This window comes from Astatotilapia calliptera, chromosome 7, assembly GCF_964374335.1.
Source record: "Astatotilapia calliptera chromosome 7, fAstCal68.1, whole genome shotgun sequence".
Taxonomy (NCBI): Eukaryota; Metazoa; Chordata; class Actinopteri; order Cichliformes; family Cichlidae; genus Astatotilapia; species Astatotilapia calliptera.
Window position 1 is genome coordinate 2684166 of NC_137428.1, and position 25149 is coordinate 2709314.

The window sequence follows — 25149 nt, forward strand, 5'->3', positions numbered from 1 at the left end:
GACTACTTTTTCTTTTTTATCAGCGATTTGTTCGTGCGCTCCCTCGGTTTCTGCAGAAGCTCTCCGTATCTCTGGCCTGCACGCTCCTTTTAGTGATAAAGATTGCTTTCATGAAGCCTGATCTGCGCCGTGCTGGCGTAATATTGTGCATATTTAACACTCATTGTCTTTTTTTTTTCTCGCTCCATCACGACGGGTGGTTGTCTTCGCTCAATGCGATTTATAATTCACAACTTGTTTATGCCTTTTGCTGCTCATTTTCTCATTAAAAACTTTTAAAAACACAAGTCTGACAGCAAGATTTGTTCCACATTTCACCAAAGGAGACAGGCCGGAAGACAATTAGGGATGTAAATGTGCTGCGTTTTGTCTGGGTGACACCCGTACAAGTCAGCCAGACACAACTTCCCAGACAGCGGATGCACACGCACCCAAACTGCGAGTTCTCAAAGTCATAATGATGCTCTGTGATGTTTGCTGTGTAGTATTTGGCACATGACCCTGTGTTCACCCGTGAACAAAAATAACAAAGCCAAAAAAAGAAAAGACTTCTCGAAAAGATCACTGAAGACCAGATTTCTCTCCCCTTTATTTCACTCTCTTTATCTCATCTCTTTATTCCCGCTTTATCTCCCTGTGTGTTTATCCCAGCACCTCCTCTTTTTATATCCTTTTTTGAATCTCTCCTTCTTTCATTTCCCCTTTTTCCTGATGCCATTCTCTATCTCACGCTGCACACCCACATGCTCAGAGGTAGATTGTTATACTCGAAGAATAGCTCCTTATACTCTAACCCCATGTTGTAAATCCTTTATAGAAAGTGTTGAGGTATTTCTGAAAGAAGCATGTATTATCTCTGAATTTGGCCCTGCCTGGGCGTCAGGCCAGCGCTACAGTTTCTGCTGTTGTTCTGCAGCAGCGCTTTGCTTTGGTAGGATAGAGGGAAGGAGGCTGGCCGGCAGGAGGGATTAGAACACAAATGCACAGGAGTGCAGGATTGCAATAGAGGGAACAGGAGTTTCTATTCAAATCAGCATTTCCCAGCATTTGTTTGTGAAATCCTAAGGTGCCTGCAGCTCAGTGTTGAGCAGCGCTATTGTGGAAACAATGGTACAATAATCTTCTGACCAAACGTGGCGAATTCTAGAATATTTCTGGAGAAGTGTTGCTATTTCCTGAAAGTTGGTCCACATTTGAAGCAGCTTGATTGTTGCACTTTGCTTTGTAGCTGACAGGTGGTCACTAGTGGACACTCCAAGTTCCGTTGTCTAGGTAACCCTGCGATGTATTTGCTGCCTCGCTCATACATCAGTCAGCGATGTCCTTCGCTGTTATTGGCAGTGGTTTGAATTGGACCCCTGAAAAAAAGTTAATATGAGTGGAGTTGATGTTGAGAAGGAAGAGCTCAAAGTAGCTAAAGTACCAGCAGAGATGGCCTTTGCTTCTCTCCTGCTGACCCGTGATCCATGTAATTCCTTCACCTTTGAGACGGTGCACATCGCATCATACTCTGAAACTCACCGGAGGGCAAAGTAGTAAACATTTAGATATGCAGCTGTGGGCCGAAACACTAATAAAATACCTGTAGCTGGTGAAAGATGTTCGATTATTCCACATCAAAGCATTGTTTGAGTACTGTATCGACTTCGTTGTCAGGAAGGTTTTGTTTAGCACTGACAGTCAGTGTTTAACCGCTGCAAGATGTTAACAACAGCCGTGCAGAAGTTCTAGCTGCAGTAACATTTTGTCAACGTGCATATTTTTGCTTGGTGTAACAGGCCAGTGGGGTTAGCCTTTAAACATGACTTATTATGATCCTTTCTAACACCAGGTTTTTATTTTCACGATCAAGAGCAAAAATACTAAAGTCTGCAATAAACAACACATTTAGAATAAAAGTGCTGCAGGCGCCTGATGAAGACCTTGCACGATGAGGTGAGGAACTTTATATATTTACGACAGTGATGAAAAAAGAAGTTGGATTAAAACAGTACAAGACTCACATTGTGTAAGAGAAAATTGCAAGTTGCATTAATAAATCATAAATACTCTCTAAATATGAGAATAACAGCTGCATGGAGGTATGATACAAATATGTTTGGGGTCTGACAGAACGAAGAGTTATTATGCAGCTTTGAAGAGAATGGTAGTGTTCTTTATGGCAGCGAGGTGGAGTCTGAGGGAGAACAGAGACTAGATGCACTTGCTACCACAGACATAAACATCTCTGACATCTTGCTGCACATATTAAAGGCTCTGAGCTTCCTTAGTTACTTTAGTTCAGTGAGTTTTGCAGCATGCATGTATGCACAGCTCTCTGAAGCTCCCACCACAGCATCTCAGTCAGGCTGAGGTCTGTACTCTGGACCACTGCAGCACCTGGATACTTTTCTGTTGGACACTTGATGATGTGCTTGGGATCTTTGTCCTGTTGACCCAGTTTGGTCCAACCTTTAGCTCACATCTGACTCTAGAAGAATCCTCATGCCTCCACCACGCTGCTGACAGCTGGTATGAGATGTGCTGTGTTTCTTTTTCTCCAAATGTGCTGCTGTGCATGATGGACTAACATCTCCACTTTGGTCTCTGTCCAAAGGACATTGTTGCAGGAGTCTTGTGGTTTGTTCAGATGCAGCTTTCCAGGCCTAAGCTGTGCTGCTGTGTTCTTTTTAAAGAGAAGAGGCCCTGATAGCCCTTCCAAACCAGCCATGTCTGTCATGAACTTGAGCCTTTAACATGTTAACTGTGGCTTGTCTGAATCGTGAGTAGTGGAAGCAGGAAGATAATGCTTAGCTTTTCAGGCACTGCTTCTGCATTTTTAGTTTTTATTCTGATAAATAATAATACGGTATAATATCCCACGTGTAGCTGTACTTCTGAGGTTGTATTTACCTAATTTTAGAACCTGCTGAGGGTGTGAAGTTTGTATTTATTATCTCCTCACACAGAAAACCTTTGAATCCAAAGACACTTTTTTCCATTACCGTATATGGCACAAAAGAAGGAAGAATCCAAACATGAGTTTTCTATGATGTGCTACCTCACACACACACCAAATATTGTTTTACTAAAACATGTATGACTTGAAATAACATTTGTCACATGTGTCATGAGCCTGGCTAGTCCTACATAGGCATGTAGGACAGCTTCCACTGTCAAACAAGTGCAGACAGATGAAAATAGCAGCATCTGGGTAGGCATCACCACTGTGTGCCTGTGATACCTTTCTATTCATGCTAATTCCATCAGCCAGGCTCAGTTTCAGCAGGTTTTAATCCCCTATTCAGAGGACACAGGTTTAACTGGCAGTAACCTGGCAGGTGCTGAAAATATCTCTACCTTTTTTGGGAGTCCCCACAGTCCTCACATGTCAGAATTTACATTTGTGTGTGTGTGTGCGTGTGCGTGTGTGTGTGCGTGTGTGTGCGTGTGTGTGTGCGTGTGTGTGCGTGTGCGTGTGTGTGCGTGTGTGTGTGTGCGTGTGCGTGTGTGTGCGTGTGTGTGTGTGTGTGTAACAAAGGTGTGGCAGTGCGGTGGCAGTGTAGAGGTCCTGCCCTGCTCTCGGATCGCCCACATCGAGCGTGCCCACAAACCCTACACGGAGAACCTGACGGCTCACGTCCGCCGCAATGCTCTGAGGGTGGCTGAGGTCTGGATGGACCAGTACAAGAGTCACGTCTACATGGCCTGGAACGTTCCACTGCAGGTAAACACACTGCACTCACTGTGTGTGTGTGTGTGTGTGTGTGTGTGTGTGTGTGTGTGTGTGTGTGGACATGTTTATTTGTGTTCAGGGGTTGTGTTACAGATTTTCTAGCAGCCATGAATGCCACCATGGAGATCCACTAGAAAGTCAGTGGCACATAAATAACAAGCAAATGCATCTCTGAAGGATTGTTGTTGTGCAAGGATATACTGTATATAAAAGATGGAGCTACATTTTCGCTGTGGATTTTGGACAATTCTTAGCATGTTAGTTGTATGTGTGATGAAAGTTAGATAAAATAATTGAGCGTTAACTTACCAGATGACACTAGAGAGCTTGGTTATTTATTCTGTGTCAAGCTCCATCATACCGTTTCATGTCGTAACGTTGCACGTTTTAGCATTGAGATCGATTTGCTTTTGGACCCACCCTCAAGCGGTCATTAGAGGTACTACCGTTTTTGTCACTTCCTGTTTGTTTACATTTTCAGATGACAACTCACGCAAGTCATTTGAATACTGTATAACAAAGATCTACAGTGTGTTTCTTAACCAGGTTTAGCTGACCTATCAAAACCTAACCAAACCCTCATAATCCCAAAAAGTTCACACTAGTTCAGCCTTTTAGTATCCATGTTTCAACCACGTGTGTTCAGGTCTAATGCGAAGTCAGACTCATATCTGAGTGATCGCACATATACCTAACTCACCCAAAGTAGTCCTTCAGTTCATAGCTAGTTTCATTATAAGCCTGTAGATCGCTCTTGTCTTCCAGTTTGCTCGAGCCCGGCAATAACTCTTCTCTGATATTGTTTTTTGTATGAGCACAGTGTTGCAGACCAGATTTACAGTGATTCAATGCAGATCAACCAGTATATGCTCAAATTTGTAGGACCAAGAACAATTTATGTCTGTAGGGTAAATTTCCTCTTGGCAGGAAAACAATCTTTCGGGAACATTTCACATACTTTTTATGTAGATTCTGCTTTAACATCTCTGTTTAATTTCAGCCGTTCCTCACTGAGTATCGCACTCTGTGAGGCTCCTTTTTAAACATTCCTTGCTGTTCTTCTGCTCAGTTATCATTTCCGACTCTTCCATTGCCATTCCAAGGATGTAGTAGTGCTCAAAGGACGCAGACGCCTGAATTCTGCACGTGTTTTTATTTATTGCTACGTCGAATGTAAGAAAATTGAAGCTCTTTTTGTATTTATCGTGTTGCTCGAGGTCATTGGGTGGCAGTAAAATGCTCAGCATGTAAAACTTGGATCTGTGTGTGTTTATTTCCTTGCCTAGAACTCAGGAATAGACATCGGGGACATTTCAAAGAGGAAGGCCCTGCGGTCAAGACTCCGCTGTCGACCGTTCAGCTGGTTCCTCTCCAACATCTACCCTGAGCTCCGATCCTACAGCGACACAGTTGCGTATGGCGTGGTGAGTTCCTGTGATCGACCTGCATTTCCGTCTTTGCCTATGTTGACATCCAGAATTAAGGGTTTATTCATTAATGAGTTCCCACTGGTTTCTGAATAATTCCCAAATCAGAACGTTATGTATTCCTGGGTATTTGTAGTCTTTGTGAAACAGTTGGCCCTGCAGTCGACTGGCAGCCTGTTGAACCCCACACAGCCCATGAGAGCTGTAGGCATTTTCTTTCTGTTCTAGTTTAAAACCTCTGTTTCTCGTACATTTATAGCTTTCCAAACATTTCCTGATGCTCCAGTGCTTCTGTTTTTTCTTTTGTTCCTCACTGATGTCCTCATGTATGACCCTGGGGCTGTTTCATGGACTTTTGCCTTCTTATACACGACCACTACCAGTTTAGGATTTGGGATTCGCATCCAATACGATTGATACTTCTTTTCATGTTTTGGTGTAAAATAAAGATATTAGAGTGATTAAAGTCTGGATTTGAGTTGCTAGAAGTGATGGGGGGTTTCTCACCACGTGGTCTGTATATCAGTGCCTCTGCTAAATTATTTTGATTCCCTGTGGTGACAAAATATACCCTCTACCCAAAATGATTCATCTGGAAATGGTCACAAATGGACTTTCACAGTTAGGTCTTGTGCTCCTGCGAGTGTGCGCCTCTTATTTTGAGTTTTGTTCAGATTCTTCATGTCGATGCTTTTTAGAAATAACCTAAAAAAGAAACAATACCCACCCTGTTATCGTCGTATCATAAACACCTCTTCATGACTTCCTGTAACTTTCCAGCTGCAAAAACACAACTTTTCTGTTAACCCTCAGTGCAATTGCACACGCACACTCACTTTAAATCACAGCAGCAGGTATGGAGAAGGTGAACTTTTTTTCTACCACTTAACTTCTGCATGACTATAACTCTCATCATCTAACGTCCGTGGGAGGATTTTGCATAATTGAAAAATGACAGTAATCTGTTGAAAGCGGAGCAGAATTATCCCCCTGCTCTGACTGCTCCTGCTGATAGAGGAAGAAAATGACTAATTTGGGACCAATTCCACTTACTAACCATTTAATGTCATTTTTAATTGAGATCTCAGTCACCCTTTAACCCATAAAATCTTTAAAACTTATAACTGGATTGTAGCTTGGGTAGACATCCAGTTTCTGCATTGATGAAAAAACCAAAACTTTTGCCACATTGTAACTTAAGTGTACCGAGGCATGGACTTCACTAGACCCCTGAAGGTGTGCTGTGGTATCTGGCACCAAGATGTTAGCAGCAGATCCTTTAAGTCCTCCGTGGATCGGACTTGTTTGGACTGAGATCTGGTGAAACCCCTCAAACCCGTTTTTGTGCTCCTCAAACCGTTCCTGAACCATCTTTGCTTCGTGGCAGATGGCATCCTGACTGGTGCCAACAAACTGTGATGCTCTGTGTATCACAGTTTGTTCACTTTCTTGAGTTTTTCTGAATGATAGGAAATCAGATAAAATGTCCACAGTATCAGTGCATGCTTCTGTTACTCTGAAATAATAATAACTCGTAAACTGAAATGAGGTTTGGTCTTCAGATTGTGGGCCCTATTCGAGGAAGCAGGTAAAACAATCTTTGAGTTTAAAAATCAACTCAGAGCCGCCAGAACAGCTGATCAGAGTTGCTCCAATCAGCTCTGGGAATGTTCACCCTGAATATGAACACGTGCCAGTGCTGACTGTTTATATTAAAAAACAGGAAGTTTAAAAAGGTTCATTTCGATTAGCTCCGTTGTCATGACAGACAGAATAAAACTTTGATACTAAATATATAATTTGTTAGAACATTTGCTGTCATTTATCCAAATGTAATTTTGATTAAATGAAGCTGGAATCTTATTTTTCTTCTTGATTTTTAATCTAATTACTCAGCTGTGACCCGACAGGAGAGACGGTCTGTGACGTTATTATCCTCAAGACAGTGTTTAATGAATAAAAACTGTTTTTTCTATAGTTAATGATCATTTCTATGTTTCAATAATTTTTTAGTAAAAGCTTAATCTACTGATGAAATGTAACAACCTCACTTTTTTTGCTATTACTGGATAAAACCTCTGATCTAATGTTCTCCAGTTCAGTCATGGTTTCAGATTCCTGAAAAAAAACAAAGCAGGGCAACTTTCCAGGTTTTTTTCATCTAAAGTTTTATCATTAAAAAGAAGCACATTATAAGAACTGCTTCATTTTTTATATATATTGCATAAATTAGTATAGCTTAGATCAAAGGAGCCTTTTTAAACAAAGGAACAAATCACGTCAGGGAAATGAAGCCATTATGATTCAGACGGGATGAGCTGGGAAACGACCAGAGCTGAACCGGATCTGGTCTGAATCCGTGATCCGTATTCATTTTGGATCCCTCCTGCTGGGCCAGTGGACTCGGGTTTGCAGAGTGCATGACTGAACTTCAATCTGTGAACAAATATTACTACACTGTTCAGGACAGACTATGTTTAGCCGCATGCAAAAAGTCACTTTAAATATTTTTAGTTCAGTTTCATTGATCAGTTTCATCGATGATGCTGGTGTGAAACTGATTTGGTTCCAGGTTTGTGGAAGAGCCTGGACGTGATTTTCAGGCCAGGAAATTTCAAGTGGATATCCATTTGCACCTATGAAGTGTACTACATGAATACTGTAATTGCTGTATAAACAAATAGCTGATTTGGAGGGGGTCAGGTGGGAGGCACTCACTGATTTTCTGTGGAATCACCCAAAAAGGAAACCACCAGGTTGAAGCCTCTTATTTTCAGGCATATGGGACATGCTTGTTCTCATCTCGTGGGAGAGCTACAGGTGTAAGTTCTCTCTTTTATTTTATTTTTCAAATAACTTTGATTGTCTGCAAGCTGGATGCAAACAATTTTTGTTTTCCCACCTGTAGTTAAATAAAACCTTTCAGTTTTATTCCGTCTCTGTGGAACATCAATTCTGTCGCTGAATAGAAGAAAAGAGTTATGTGTTGATAGATGTGTGGGTGGTGGGGTGGGGTGGAGGGGCGGCTGGGTGGGGGGCAGACATTAGCGGCAGCAATTGAATCTCCAGTTCTGAAAGCAGCCTCCGCATCACCTCTTGTGCTGTTGTTCGATAAACACTTCAATCACAATGTGGGCCGGATGGAGTTATTTGTTGACACTACTGAGCACGTGCGGGGCTTGGCTTCGAGCGTGTCAGAGGAAAGCGTTGCCACGGTGACATGTGAGAGATGTAGATAGGAAGGTTTCATATTTGCCAAAAAAAAACAATATCTTGCGGGAGGTAGCAGTCGGAGAGAGCGCGACATGCGTTCTGATGTGACAACCATCTGTTTACACACTCATCTCTTATTTAGCATGAAGTCAAAGCTACAAGAACACACAGCTCACACAAGGCAAGCACTGAACACAGCACAGACAGTGCTTTGTCAAGAAGCCGTGCTTAAAGAAGGGAAACGGAGAGAAATTCAATTGGAAATGAATCTGGAAGAAGTCAGGCGAGAGCCACAACAGAGGAGTTACAGCCGTCTGTTAAACACGGTGGAGCATCTGTTATGGTTCGGGCTGCGTTTCAGCCGGTGGTGTCGCATGTCTTTGTTAAAATCAATGGAATTATGAAGAAAAATGCATGACAGCGATCCCAAACACACTGCAGGTGCAGTAAGAGCACACCTGGAGATAAAAACACAGAGTGGAACAGCATCAGCCGTGGATCGGACCGCGACATTATTGAAGCAGTGTGGGAACATCTTGCAGGAGAAATGTTAGCCAACATCCAAAGAAGGGCTTTGAATGTTCTTCAAGAAGCCTGGAGAACTTTTCCTGAAGACCACTCAGAGAAATGAAGGAAAGGCCACCTCAGACTGTGCTGAAGAAAAAAGGTGATCGCACCAAAGCTTGACTTTTAAGCTCTTTGTTGCCTTATTTACTTAATTTCCATTCATGTTGACATGTTTTACCAAATCGCTGCTTCTATTTCCCACTCATGAAATATAAAGAATGGTTTTCTCTGACTTCTACACTGTATTATATGTTAGAGACCTTTAACCTCTGAAAATAACGTAAACTAAACTAAAATTTTAGATGTTATGGAGTGCAAAGGGGCATAGCATGGGAATACAAGTGCATCAAAAATTGCCTTCATGAGTGAAATGGCCCCTGATGTGATGCCTCCTGGACTCGAGAGCACGGCCTGATTGATGGAAGAGTTATCAGCTGGTGGAGTCCAGACTGATGTATCTCAACAACTATTAAATCCTCCTGCTTCCTTACCTCCACTGAGCAAAACACTGAATCATCCGGTGTCATCGCAGCCACCGGCTGTGTAATCGAGCCTGACCTCTGACCCTCTATGAAATGGGACAAAAGTAAAAACGAAATTCCCTCAGGGGATCGATAAAAAATCAAATTATTGCAGCGCTGTGATACGTCCGAAAGCAGCGTGAGATATTGGGAAACAGAAAGCTTCACTCAGCCTCCAATAATGGATCAAAAACACACTGAAACCTCCACAGGACTGTCTCTGACGTGATGCAGAGGAGCGCAGAGAGGCGATGGGTTGCATTAAGTAAACCAAGGCAGAGATGCGATCCATGATCCCGATGAACGGCGGGTTCTGTAGGTTGGCTGAGGCCAGCTGTGCTGCAAGTGGAGAAAATAAACTGTCGGAAATGAAAGTTTTGCCTGTCTGTCATTCATCATAAACTCCAAATGCTTCAGCTTTGAGACTCGGTTTGGTGTGAATGTGGACCCATCGAGCCGTTTCATTCAACTTTCAAAAGTAATGTTTGTATTTTGCCAACGTTAATGATGAATAAACCTGGAGCCGACCAAACTCAGACCAGAGCTTGAATACATACAGAGACATTTCTATTCAAATCCGCTCTTTTTAGAGGTCGTTTTTTACCGAAGCTCATCAGTTCAGTGTCAGCTATTAACAGCCAGGTTTCCTCAACGTGTGCATTCGTATCACATCAGTCCTCATGACGCTGCGGTTATCGCTGTTATCAGAGCTCTGCTGGTGAATATTTTACTTCAGATAATAAACAGTTTGTTGTGTGGAATGTGCAGGAATGGAAAATTTAGATAAACGTCACCCAAACTGAAGATGTTATCAAAAAAAGGTAAAAAACATCTCAGAAAACATGGAGAACTTAGAGACCTGAGTTATTAGCTTATGTTTTAAGAAACATCGTTTTTGGTAAAAATTAAGAAACTTAACTTCATTGACCACTTTTTCTATAATTTCATCAATTTTAGCCTAAATTAAGGAAAAACTATAGACTGTATAAAAAGACTACGAATATTTTCATGGTTTTTCAATTTTTAAAATCTTTACTTTAATATAAATGAATCATTTATTCTTGTGTTATCCACGGCTTTGTGACCGTTGATATCACATGGAATCTAAGCCATGACTAATTCAGTTCTATTGATTTTTATTTACATAGCGCCAAATCACAACAACAGTCGCCTAAAGGTGCTTTATATTGTAAGGTAGACCCTACAATAATACATACAGAGAAAAACCCAACAATCATATGACCCCCTATGAGCAGCACTTTGGTGACAGTGGGAAGGAAAAACTCCCTTTTAACAGGAAGAAACCTCCAGCAGAACCAGGCTCAGGGAGGGGCGGGGCCATCTGCTGTGATTGGTTGGGGTGAGAGAAGGATAAAGACATGCTGTGGAAGAGAGACAGAGGAAAATAATGCATGTGTGAGCGCATCAGTCATCGCACAAAGATTCATGACACGTCATGAATCACGAAGCAGCTTAACAGATTGTTATTATCCGTAAAGTGTTCAAGCGAACATGGTCAAAGTACAAAAATCTCTGCTGTATATTACCAAGGCTGGATTTTTTTATACAAATTAAACAGTTTGATTTCACGCTATGATATCGATACTGTAGTTTCAGGCATCTGGCTAATAGTTAATATTAGTTAATACTGATTACCAGAGTGAAATGAATACGCTGACTGGGATTCAAACTGTTAACCCTTCACTGCTAGCTCCTCTGCTGGCATCAGATTTGACTAAGTCATCAAAGTTTACTAACCTCAGCTCTATACTTAAGTTGCCCTTTGAGAGAATAACATAAAGAAGTGATGGCATGAAATGGAAATGCAGCAGAAACTAACACGATTGACTGATCAACAATTACAGACGGTCCAGATTATTATTCTGCATTTTGACTTATGGTTCCCTTCTAGATTTAATGACCACACCAAAGACTTTTAAGCAGCAAGCCACTGTATTTATAAAATGCTAGGGCTCATGTGTGCACACAGCCGCTGTTTTTCTGTGCACATGCTGCAGATGTATCAGAGGACTCGGGGGTTGAGTGTCTTGCCCAAGGTATATCTAACGTAACAGTATCCTACAGACACCAGGGTAAATTATTCACTTTAGGCCAAAACCCTTCCATGGGTAGCGTGGACTCGGATATTGGCTACAACATGGGCTCGATGCACAGCGATATTGGCCCTCTGGAGGATCCTCCCTCTCTGAGGGTTAGGGATTAATAGCACTGTACTCAGTGCGATAATTGCTAAGATCAGAAAACAAGCCATGAAGCAGAACAGACGGAGCAAGGACAACCTGAAGTTCTTTTTAGTTTTTCTCTTGCCTACTTTGAACAATTAGTTCATAATCTTTTGTGGAACGTGGCCAAACTGAGGAAATAACCTATGACCCAAAAAGCAAAGATGCTCTTTCTTTTTGAAATATGACTCTGCAGCTGCCAAAAAAGGTGAATGTTAGTGTAAAGTGTTTGCATAACTCTCCTGGCGAGCAGTAATTAGCCCGCTGTGGTTCCATTTGTCTTCACTTTAGCCACGCAGCTAAAGCTGTGTAGTGCACCACTCTGTCATAATGGAGTAATTAATAATGTAGAGAGACAGCCAGATAGAGAGGGAGAAGGAGACTGCTTCACTCGTCTTCCACTTATGAGAGGAATACAAAGACGCATCCATAAGGAAAACCAGACACACGTCGTTTAAACAGAGTGTCTTCTTTCTTTAACTTCATTTTCTTGGTTGTGGTGAAAGGACCACATCATCGCTGTCTTAGCTGGTTTCTTTATTATACTCCCAAAACACTTTCAAGCGACAGTAAAATAATGAATTTGGGTTTAAAGCGCACTCTCTCGGATGTAATTTGAGGGGATTAACAGCCCATTAAAAAGGAAGGGTTAAGGAATTACAGCTCTTTAATAAGTTGTCCCTCCAAAATATCAAAGGATCAAAAACAGTGGACTCAAAGGACGGGGCATTTCTCTTAAATTAGAGGGAAAAAAACATAAAATAACGTATAAAAATGTTTCAATGAAAAATGTCCTCTTAAAAGCACAACGTTTGACTTTTGTAAAGAGATTTCTTTTACAAAAACAGTTAATTTTTTGTTCTTAATTTCAGACCTTGTCCTGGTCGTCTGGGTCCTGTGTTTGTTTAGACTTGTGGAATATTGAGATTCTGATCTTCAGTTTAGGAGATCCTCTGATTTTATTGCATGTCTAGTTCTTAGTTCTTCTTTAGTTTTGTTTCTTTGGTGTCCAGTCTCCAGTCTTTCCTCGGTGTGTCCTCCTCTCTTGGCCCTGTCCTGTGTGGTTCTTGTGTTCTAGTTTGGCTGTTGCTTGCTTTGTTTTGTCTCCCCGCTGTGTCGTGTGTTTCCATGCCTGTTATTCCCCGTGCGAGTGTCAAGCTCACGTGTCTTTGCCTGAGTCTCAGTGTTCTTATCGCTTCCTATTTTATTTTGACAGTCCCTCATCTCATGTGCGTTATGTTTAGTTTTGCTTCCCTGTTTCGTTAGTTGGATTTGTTCCGGCTGTGTTTTCCACCTGTCGCCCATCGTCTTATGTATTTAGGTCCTTAGTTTTCCTCTGTTCCCCTTCACGTTGTCATTCCCTCCTCCTGTGTCCTGTTTGCTCTGTTATGAAATCGATTTAGACGGCAGTCTTGTCATTTTGTATTCCTGAGCTTCACTGCCTATAATGTCAGTTTTAGGTAGAGAAGCATCCCGTCTTCATTTTGACCTTCACTCTGTTTTCCAGTTGAAGAACAGCTTGAGAGACGACCTGTGTCTTGACCAAGGACCTGACACTGACAACGTCCCCATCATGTACCTGTGCCATGGTATGACGCCTCAGGTGAGTAAGTCGGCTCAGGTTTTCATCCTGCTCTCGTCCGCTCTGTCCTATCGCTTCGAATCCACGAGACACCGATAAATACTGATCGCACAGAGAAATCCCCCAAGGCAGGCTGTCAGTAGCAGATAATTAGAGTCCTCTGCAGTCTTTGTTAGTTTAAATGGGGGATTTGGAGAGAGTAGCCCTTGCATAAAGTTGCATTATGCAGCAGGGATGAGTGAGTGTTATCTTTTTCCACATCATAACAGAAAGAAGGCACAGTTAGCACGTTGTCCAATTCTAAACAGAAACATTTTGTCATTATGCACAGCTTTTTAAAGCATGGTTTGATGTTTTGCTGTTGCTGATTGCTTTGTTTCTTTGGGGGCAGAAAAAACCCTGAAAGCAGCAGACAGACGTGTTATCGCTGTGTAAAGTTTCTCTGGCGCTTCGATTGAGTTCAGCTGTGAGTTGCCTATTGTTGGGTCCATGCAGCCTGGGTGTGTGTTGCTGTCACTTAACGCTGAAAACAATGCTAATGAGAGCGGAGGTGCGTACCAGAAAACTAAGACAAAAGCTTTAAGGTGGTCAGTTTGTTTTGTGGATTCAGTGCTGCAAGCAGCTGCTTTCAGATAACGAGTAAACTGATGCGTTGTTGGACTCGGTCGGGTAGCTTTGTATGATTCACAATGCAGTATAATTTAGTAACACCTGTGATAAAGGGCGTAACCCTTTAAAACCGGTCGGAGCGGGCTACTTTTAAATCCTTGTAGCACTGCAACCGCGTAAGCTAGCGCAATAATTTTTTTTTGCATATGAAACCGGAGGAGTTGTACTTCCATCTTATGCCATCAGCTTGTGCTAGGTCACGGTTTCCTTCCACATAAAGCTTTGCAAAAATTGCATAAAAACCACTTGCAGCAACAAAAACATAATATTCTAGAAACACGCTTTGCCGATTCGATCAGCTGTTCTTAACACTTCCTACGTTGGAATAGACGTCAGCGCGAACTTTCGCTTGTCCGCCATTACCTGCCCGAAACCGGGAGTAACGTCATTTTTGTGGAAATGTAGTTTTTTTACTATCAGGGCCTCATGAGCCTATACTGGTGTTTTTAAAAGTTATCTTTGACTTTATGACTTTCTGTTTCGTTTCTGGGATGCTTAGGACTCATATTGCACTGCTGGAAATAGTTTATTGTGATGCACATGCTGTTTTTTGCAAATCTGCATTATAATATTTATTTTCATTTTTCCTGCAGTATATAAAAATTGGTGTATTTCAAAAATAAAACTATGAAGACACTCAAAATAAATTTCCTGTGGTGGGAAACTATTTTGTTTTGAGGGATAAGCCTCTTAAATTTCTCTAACTAGAAATATATGTTTAAAAAACAAAAACAATTTTCAATTTTTTTTGTAGTTTATTGCACTTTTTTGCAATTTGTGTAATTACTATGCACTTAATGCATACATGTTATTAAAATTTGGGCTATAATGGTTGTATTGATGTATATCAACTTGAAATGCTCCCAAAAATGGCTCCACAGCATGTACAAATATAATACAAGCTCTGGCGGACTTGGTTCTATGGTAGGTCTTAAAGGGTTAATTCCCCTGTAATGGGAAAAATGGAAAATTGAATTTCATGGTATTTTATTTCAAATTAAGTAATTATATTTCCCTACAAATACTTAAAGGTAGGTACATTAGAGGAAGGAAACACTCATTTAGAAAGTGTTTAAAGAGTAACTGTGAAAGAGAACAACTGAAGTCACACAGACCTGATAGTTAAGTACAGCCCGTCTCTAATGTTAGATGGAGAAGCATTGTTTTTCAGCAGAATTACCATAGAAACTGCACACTACGTGTAATTACTTGCAGTACCTACATCTACTTACAGTATAATTATTTCTTTCTTTCCTGTTAAACCTGACTGGTCACCCCCTCATTCTCATGTGTCTTCCTGTGTAAATATTAATAACTATAGTTAAATTTAAATGTAAATAAAATACCTTGAATTGCCATGTAGTTACAGGGGATCCACTCTTAGTCATGGGGCGTATTATAAAGTGCTACCCATAATTCTTTATATCTTCTGCCGGGCCCTGGTTAATCCTCAGGTGGGGGACGTGTGTGCAGTCAGAGCCCAGTGTGTGAGATCTAAACACGGGCGCAGTCAGCTTATCAAATCTGGCAAGAATCTATGAGATGATATTCAACTTTGGGTAATTTACCAACAGGACAGAGGCAGCTTGTTAATTGTATTCAGAAAAGCATATAAATATATGCTGCAGGTCAAATATAGGTCATAGGTCACACAAGTGTAGACCTAGAGCAGCAGTCTGGCAGGCAGACACCATACAGGGAGTGCAGAATTATTAGGCAAATGAGTATTTTGTCCACATCATCCTCTTCATGCATGTTGTCTTACTCCAAGCTGTATAGGCTCGAAAGCCTACTACCAATTAAGCATATTAGGTGATGTGCATCTCTGTAATGAGAAGGGGTGTGGTCTAATGACATCAACACCCTATATCAGGTGCGCATAATTATTAGGCAACGTCCTTTCCTTTGGCAAAATGGGTCAAAAGAAGGACTTGACAGGCTCAGAAAAGTCAAAAATAGTGAGATATCTTGCAGAGGGATGCAGCAGTCTCAAAATTGCAAAGCTTCTGAAGCGTGATCATCGAACAATCAAGCGTTTCATTCAAAATAGTCAACAGGGTCGCAAGAAGCGTGTGGAAAAACCAAGGCGCAAAATAACTGCCCATGAACTGAGAAAAGTCAAGCGTGCAGCTGCCAAGATGCCACTAGCCACCAGTTTGGCCATATTTCAGAGCTGCAACATCACTGGAGTGCCCAAAAGCACAAGGTGTGCAGTACTCAGAGACATGGCCAAGGTAAGAAAGGCTGAAAGACGACCACCACTGAACAAGACACACAAGCTGAAACGTCAAGACTGGGCCAAGAAATATCTCAAGACTGGTTTTTCTAAGGTTTTATGGACTGATGAAATGAGAGTGAGTCTTGATGGGCCAGATGGATGGGCCCGTGGCTGGATTGGTAAAGGGCAGAGAGCTCCAGTCCCACTCAGACGCCAGCAAGGTGGAGGTGGAGTACTGGTTTGGGCTGGTATCATCAAAGATGAGCTTGTGGGGCCTTTTCGGGTTGAGGATGGAGTCAAGCTCAACTCCCAGTCCTACTGCCAGTTTCTGGAAGACACCTTCTTCAAGCAGTGGTACAGGAAGAAGTCTGCATCCTTCAAGAAAAACATGATTTTCATGCAGGACAATGCTCCATCACACGCGTCCAAGTACTCCACAGCGTGGCTGCAAGAAAGGGTATAAAAGAAGAAAAACTAATGACATGGCCTCCTTGTTCACCTGATCTGAACCCCATTGAGAACCTGTGGTCCATCATCAAATGTGAGATTTACAAGGAGGGAAAACAGTACACCTCTCTGAACAGTGTCTGGGAGGCTGTGGTTGCTGCTGCACGCAATGTTGATGGTGAACAGATCAAAACACTGACAGGATCCATGGATGGCAGGCTTTTGAGTGTCCTTGCAAAGAAAGGTGGCTATATTGGTCGCTGATTTGTTTTTGTTTTGTTTTTGAATGTCAGAAATGTATATTTGTGAATGTGGAGATGTTATATTGGTGTCACTGGTAAAAAGAAATCATTGAAATGGGTATATATTTGTTTTTTGTTAAGTTGCCTAATAATTCTGCACAGTAATAGTCACCTGCACACACAGATATCCCCCTAAAATAGCTAAAACTACAAACAAACTAAAAACTACTTCCAAAAACATTCAGCTTTGATATTAATGAGTTTTTTGGGTTCATTGAGAACATGGTTGTTGTTCAATAATAAAATTATTCCTCAAAAATACAACTTGCCTAATAATTCTGCACTCCCTGTAATGGAAACAGGGTTTGGTAGTTAACAGCCTCCAAAGACTGTAAGCTGTGCAACAATATTGTGGCGTTGCTTTCTGTAGCATGAAACAAACTCCATCCGTGTGTGTGTGTGTGTGTGTGTGTGTGTGTGTGTGTGTGTGTGTGTGTGTGTGTGTGTGTGTGTGTGTGTGTGTGTGTGTGTGTGCGTGCGTGTGTGTGTATTTTTATAATGCAGCTGAGTTTGTGTGGGTCTCTATGAAAACCTTGTGCGCTGTCCATGGTCCTGAAACTATAATAGTTTAATGTGAGTGTCACAAAACTTCGTTGAGGACAAATGTTGTTTGTAAAGTGTATTAACATAAATCCACAGATCAGACTGACACCCATCAAAGAGTCATTGCTGGTGTTGCATGACTCCTTTAACTTTTTTATCACGTTTATCTGGTATTGCAAATAAATTTAGACGATTGGAGAAACGTCTCTCTTCAAACACTCGCTCTAAAATCTGTGCGAGGCCTCCTCCGTGCAGCAGTAACTGCAACCATATCAAGTGCAAAAAGTTAAGATGCTTTTTCTGCGTTAAATATCACCTCAGTTATCGCCAAACTGCACGTCAAAAACGTTAGCAAATCAGCTGGCACACGTGGTTTAAATGTTCTCTTATTTTCTTGCTTGAGAAAGGATCTCCCAGAAATGCATATGCAAGAGGCTGCTGCAAAAATCTGAGCTGTCGCTTCTCACATGCAGTCTTCTCACTGTGCTCTCTTTGTAAATAACAACAGTTTGTTTTGTTTGTTTTATGCCAAAACCCAGTCTGCACTAGCACAACACGTTAATGCTTGAATCTGTTTCTTAGGAGAGTCTAAAGTTCACAAGTACATAAACTCTGGGCATGTATAATATGAGCACTCACCACTGGAATTATATATATGACAGGTAATAAGAAAAATCATAACAGGTCTCCTTTAAACACTAGTCAGAAGGAAGTCCAGCTGAGTCCATCAAGCTAAGAACTTAAAACGGAGGTGACTGCATAGTCACAACATCAGTTATTTTGAGCTATGGACGCCTGCCGTCACGAGTTAGACGTCTAATTACATCATAGGTTTAAAATGAAATGCAAGGAGACCCACCACCCAATAATAAGGTTCACGTTCTGCGTGCTGTTTTAGTTGCGACGGGAAACTTTTTAGCCTCTGCAGCTGAAAAGTTCTGCTCGAGTCACCGAGGCCAATCAACAACTCTATCAGCTCACTGCAGATTTAAGGTCATTGAATTCTGAGGGGCGGTAAAGGCTACGCTCATTGCCTTCTTAATGCAGACCGGAGAAAACAATTTAAAAACTGAGCGAGCGGGACTGTGCATTGCCGCTCTTCTCTGCTTTGAACAGCTCTGCAGCCTCACAAAATTAAAAATTCATATTAAATTGTCAGTATTGTGTAAAGAGGCTCACATAATCAGAAGTAGACGCCTACGTAGTGCGCTGCATCGAGGGAAGCTTTCTGACACTCCAAACCTCGCCTCCATTGTCACTAAAGTTAATAGCTTTGACCGGCGCCTTGATGTCGGAAACATCCAACTTTCTTTCTGGGTCACACTCGGTAATACAGCATCAGCTGCTGAAACAGCTGTGTTTGCATTTCCTCCCTCACCCTCCGTCTTTTTGCCTTCCATATATTCTCTCCGTTGGGGGAAAGCATAATCAGCAGGTGCTGATAAAGAAATTGAGTGGTGCCTTTTTTTTTATCTCTTACTGGCTTTTTTTAAATCTATTTTTTAAATGCAAGAAAATGAGACGGGCAAAGCCACCGTGAAGGTTTTTGAGCGTCTTCTCATCACAATAAAAAGCTTCATTCTAAGTGTGCTGGTTTTGCTAAAATTAGGTTTGGCAGGTTGATGCTTTATGAAAAGTTGTAACATTTGCAGCATGAGTTTGGCTCAGGCTAATCACAGATAGGACAGGTAAACAAAACTCACTTTTCCCGGTTAGCCTTGGTGAACAGATATTTAGGTGTTAAAATACACAGTGATTTAAAATAAAATTCTTTCAAGAAATTTCAGCTTCCTCAAAAGAAAAATGACTTGAAGCAAGCCATAATTTACCTACTGCTCTGTGCAGTGTCTTCAGATAACAGGGATATTTAGGGGCTGTGCTGGGATAAGTGAAGATAGGAGCAGAATATCGTTACACAGTACAGAATCAGCAAAGGGGAACTAATCACTTTATAGACCCCGGATATTTAGGCTTTCAGAATCAGAGGTGCGAGTGCGTACTGCACAGAAAATGAAATGGAAGTTATTATCTATCCTGTACCTGCTGTGCTAATCATCATGGGATTAGAGAATGTTAGTATATAATGGATAAATCCATAATCTCTTATGTTAATGGATATTTTTATACACATTCATGCATGAGCTGCCACTCCTCGAATTAAACTAATGAAATTTTAGGCCTCTGTGAGTAACTCTGCTCATACAGACGCTTGGTAAAACTGCGCCGGCACCGTCCTCACTCGGGCTCGCTGGTTGGAGCCAAAAAGATGCCACGTTTATTAGACATCAGCGAGACGCAGCCCGAGGAGGCAGAGCAAAAAGCAGCAGGAAGCGTTTCATAGCAGACATCAAAGTCTTCAGTATTCCTCTGGTCTTCTGTCATGCCTTCGATACTTTTCCTTCTTTATTCTTTATTCATGCAGAATATCTTTTGTAATGTTATTCCCTGCAGTGCTTTTTATTCCCAGTTCAGATCCTTTTATTCTGATTCGTCCAGTCCTTTAGATTAGGTGTGTGTGTGTGTGTGTGTGTGTGTGTGTGTGTGTGTGTGTGTGTGTGTGTGTGTGTGTGTGTGTGTGTGTGTGTGTGTGTGTGTGTGTGTGTGTGTAAACAGATGCGCATGGCTTTGAATACCTGATGAACTGCTGAGTGCCAATGATGCATAACGTTCCTCAATTTCCTTTCTGAGCTTTCCGACACGGAGGAGGGGAGGGAGGAAGAGAAGGATAGACGGGCAGAGGTGGGATAGAGAGGCCATTTAAGACACAGAGGAGGAGAGTGATCTCAGAGAGCGGAATTCACTGGCAAGTGTTCAGTAAAGCACTTATATGAATGTGTCTGACCACAGCTATCGACTTCATGTTGCATTCAGGTCCAGTCGGCTCGACTGTAAACAAAACCTGACTGCAGGAAAAATGTTGAGGTGAGCGGCCTTTTGGAGATTACACTTCGAGTCTGGCACAAACCAGCTGAAGCAAACCACACAAATAGTGCATTGCTGTCTTTCCCAGCTCTCAGGTGTTGTTCCTGAGATCTGCTGGAGCCACTCGGCTAGCTTGGGAGTCACTGCACCGAGTGTTCCGACTACCACTGGGACCACTGTTACCTTCACCCTCCACATCCTGTTAATGTGGATGTTGGGTATCAAAGATGCCATAGGTTCCTCATCCTATTCATGTAACCCCTTCCGCTGGGGTTACTTGTGTAGTAGCATTCCAACAGCATCCTATTTTTATCTCTTGCCCATCGATGCCATCTTGTTCCAGTAGACCACTTCTCATCAGGGTGCCCTGGTTCCTCAACACCTGACACGGACCTTGTTGATCCAGGCGACGTCTGAGCCGACATGACTTCATAGTTTTATATATATATACACATACATGCATACATATGAGAGAAATGAGGGATAGTGGAAACAGAGAGGTAGCAAGATTGAGACACGAAGAACAGAGAAGAAAAGTTAAACTAGATAAAAGGCAAGGGAGACAAATGACTACCAAAATAAAACAGGAAGTTAGAAACAATAACTAAACACAGGGGAAAAGAAACAGGAGGGTGAGATGGGACATATTGAGGGAACAAAATAAACTCAATACATGAATATCAAATCTACATAATAACTGAACCAAGAAACAGAGGAAAGCTCACAATAAACAAAAATTAATTACAATTAAACTCCAAAAACCCAAAGAACAAATCATGGATAGCAACTGTGTGTCTGTGTGTGGTTGTGTGTCTGAGTGAGAGGGAGCACAATGTGAAGCTACAACGGAGCAGTTATTTAGTTTCAACTTGTTATCACTCGTGCAGTCCAATTTTCCATTATGATTGCTTCTCCCAAAGCCAATATGCTATACAAATACACTTTAATAAAAAAAAAAGTTACATTGTTTTCAAGCAAGCTGTTATTTCTAAAGGGTGAAAAAAACTGTTTCCAGCCTGTCTGCACACACACACGCTCAAGTGTTTCTAAACAGGAAACCCATCTCTGTGTCTCATTTGCTAAAGTTGGGAAATGAATGCTGTTGTTGGATCGAGGGCTAATTTCAGTCGTGTGCAGGAGGTGCTGATGACAATATTCCTTCGACAGAATAGCGAGAAATTGCAGTGGAAATTAAGCAGGTAATAGAAATCTGATGTGAGCCTCAATATTGTGTAGCCTTGCTAAGAAGATTGGTTTGTGGCTGGATCAATGAAGTCTGAAAATTAGACCTTTGAGGCTGTTTACCCGATGTGTGTGTGTGTGTGTGTGTGTGTGTGTGTGTGTGTGTGTGTGTGTGTGTGTGTGTGTGTGTGTGTGTGTGTGTGTGTGTGTGTGTGTGTGGCGCTTTCTTGCAGTGTGAACGTACTAACTAGCTGGCACTCAATTGAGTGCTTATTTTTGGACTTTGCCAGTAAGACGTCTTTTGTGGATATGTTATCACAGCTGTGGTTTACACGCCACAAAGAAGTGTAAATTATGACTGTGTGCTGGCATTCCTGTGTGTTTCTGTGGATCCACACAGTGATACTACCAGGATATTGGAGCTGTGTGTCCAGGCGGAAATGAACGAGCTGCAGGAAATCTTGGAGCAGAACTTGATGTTTGCAAGTGTCCATAAGGCAAAAACAGACATTTACAAAGAGAAACCAAGTGGTGGGACACATCGAAGCCGAGGAAGGAGGAAATTGTTTCCTCCAGCCATCACGTTTCTTTTATAACGAGACTGTGATTTAGGCGACACTGATTTATCATTTTGTGGAAAGTTGTTTGTGCGTTAAAGATTTAAGATGGAGGTATTTCACCAGGGAGTCTGTTTAACACAAAGAAACGCAAACTAATTACCAAACTTTAAAAACTCTCAGCTAATAGCATGTGGACGTGGGTGTTTGTCTGCCAGAGAAACCCAATTACTGGACTTGAGAACATTTTTAACCTTTGCCCAAATCGATGTGTAAAAACATGTTTTCTTTGTTCGTGTATCTGTGGACCAGACATGCAGCCCTCCTATATGTAACTTTCTTTATTTACAAAAAACAAAAATAAGTCGCATATAGACAAGTTTGTTTTGTGGGTCATTAAAAAGCTGCGTTTATGAAATGGAGATATGGAATGATTCTCATCACTGATCTGTTTTTAAATGACTGTAAGCCTATTAAAAGTGGGATCAATCTGATCGGTGCTGATACCGTAATGAGCGCTCAGAGAGTGTGTGTGTGTGTGTGTGTGTGCGTGCGTGTGTGTGCGTACGTGCGTGTGTGTGCGTACGTGCGTGCGTGCGTGTGCGTGCGTGCGTGCGTGCGTGCGTGTGTGCGTGCGTGCGTGTGTGTGTGTGTGTGTGTGCGTGTGTGTGTGTGTGTGTGTGTGTGTGGGGGGGGGGGGGGGGGGAGGGGCATATAGTATGTTTCGTCGTAGGTGTCTTTAGAGAAAAACAGCCAGTGTTTAGAGTCAGCCTCATTGTTTGCGCTCTCTCTTAAACTCCCTCCTCTTCCTCCTTCTGCTCCACTCATCCAGATAAACCTCTTCATTATGTTCTGAGACAACTTTGCAGCTGTTGCGTTTGCGTCGTCTCTCCACCACCGCAGCAGATGGCTGAGGGAAACACCAGTGATTAGCCTGCCTAACTACATCCCTAACTGTCAGTAATAAGCTCACCAGGAGTCTCAGATAAAGCAAAGTCACTTTCACACTTATGTGGCTCTGCCTGCTCAGTATCATTAAGGCTGTGTCTGTGTCGTTATCTCTGGACGACCAATTAAGAAATGGACAGAGAAGTGAGTGCTTTTTTTTCAGCGTAATGATTCTAGAGATGTGCCAGTTGCACTTTTCTTGATTGATTCAGACTTTCTGAGTGCTGTACATCGTTTCCCTGCTCTCTCGCTGAGTTCACCTCCTCAAACATGTGCAGAGGGGAGCTGACAAGAGAAGCTTAATTCAAGTTTCAATCCTGTTCTAGTTATAGAGCACCAAATCACAACAACAGTCACCTCAAGGTGTTTTTTATTGTAAGGTAAAGACTCTATTCTAATACAGAGAGAACTCCATTATTAAATGACAACCTGTGAGCAAGCGCTTTGGTAACGGTGGAGAAGAAAAACTCCCTTTTGACAGGAATAAACCAGGCTCGGGGAGGGGAGAGAGGGCAAAACACACACTGTTGAAGAGAGCCAGAGATTAAATGCAGAGAGGAGAAGAAACACCCAATGCATCATGGGAATCCCCGGCAGCCTACGTCTATTGCAGCATAACTAAGGGAGGATTCAGGGTCACCTGGTCCAGCCCTAACTATATGCTTTAGCAAAAAGGAAAGTTTGAAGCCTAATCTTGAAAGTAGAGATAGTGTCTGTCTCCTGAATCCAAACTGGAAGCTGGTTCCACAGAAGAGGGGCCTGAAAACTGAAGGCTCTGCCTCCCATTCTACTTTTAAATACTCTAGGAACAACAAGTAGAGCTTGTTTGAATGAGCTTTTTATTCCACAACAGTTTGCAGTTCAGTCAAAAACGATTACAAACCTACAAAGAAAAGTTGTTGGCGTAACGTAGAGCTGATGGAATAGATCAGTCCCACAGCCTTTTGAATCAGGATCAGACAGATTTGTGAGTTACAGCTTCTCTATTTGTTAGACGAATGAAATCCAGCAGAAATATAAACATCTTGTACGTGTCTGTGTCACACCCACTAATCTAGACTCTGATAATCCAGGATGAATAGGGCTGTATGGTGCTGTAGCTCAAGCATTACAACGTCAATGTCAGCGTTTTCTATGTATCGATGAAAGTTTAGGGTTTTTTATAGTAAAATATATTTTTGTAAGGGGAGATGTGACACCATACAGCACCCAAATCTTCACTCCTACTTTTAACTCCTTCCTGTTGGATTTTTGCTTGTCAGAAAGTTTTATGTGACCTGTCCTCAGACTACAGATGTAAATTAGCAGTTATTTTGAATTTTTGTAATCATCTTGTCCTTTTTGGGGGGTATAATAAAACCCATTTTTTTGAAGATTACATTTGTGCCTGTGTGTTCCTGGCTGCTTGGATTATGACAGAAAGGAATAGATAGGAATGAGGATAAGAAAGGGAAAAGAAAAAAACACGAACATGAGCAGCGGTTCAAAATTTCTAGCAGCAGCTCGTTGATAGCATCACCTCCATCCTCATACTCACAGACATTTCTGAGGTCATTTAACTGCAGCTTTAATGAAATTTGGTGCCATCAACAGATTACATCATGGTAGAAGTTCTTGACCAACCAATTAGCATTAATTTGCAGAATGAGCATCGATATCTTTAAAGTTCTGACACATTAATAATGTTTGTGCAAAAAAAGAGAAATAAACAGAAGCAGGTGCAAACAACTATTTTAGCTGTTAGGAGAGCAGAGCTGTTTACACTACCACAGTGTGCGCTGTCCGTGAAAGCAGCCATGCGACGCATTCTGGCAGCGGCGCAGCGATGAGCTGACGACTCCACGCGTATCCCAAAAAAACAAAACAAAACCAGAGGACAGGGGCCCGTTTTTCGTACGTCGCTCACTACATCCAAGATCAAATGAAACATCCAAGACCAAACCATCGCGCTAACCGTGAGCTCGCTAATCCGGTTCCCCGAACACACCTGTTGTTGACGATTAGTACAGCTGGACGCAGTAATGTGCCATCACTGGGTGTCGTAAAAGGGGCTACGCATCGATAGTAGAAACATTGATCGGCAACCCTCTGAT

General features: G+C 41.9%; 1 protein-coding gene across 1 annotated transcript in view; it reads left to right on the top strand.

Annotated features, from left to right (window-relative positions):
• The window catches only part of LOC113025072 (polypeptide N-acetylgalactosaminyltransferase 18-like), a 181076-nt gene that overhangs the window by 133526 nt on the left and 22401 nt on the right, over positions 1-25149 (top strand). Inside the window, exons 7-9 of the mRNA XM_026172462.2 lie at positions 3521-3706; positions 5002-5139; positions 13194-13289. Coding sequence (XP_026028247.1) covers positions 3521-3706; positions 5002-5139; positions 13194-13289 — 420 coding nt within the window. The remainder of the gene's footprint in view (positions 1-3520; positions 3707-5001; positions 5140-13193; positions 13290-25149) is intronic.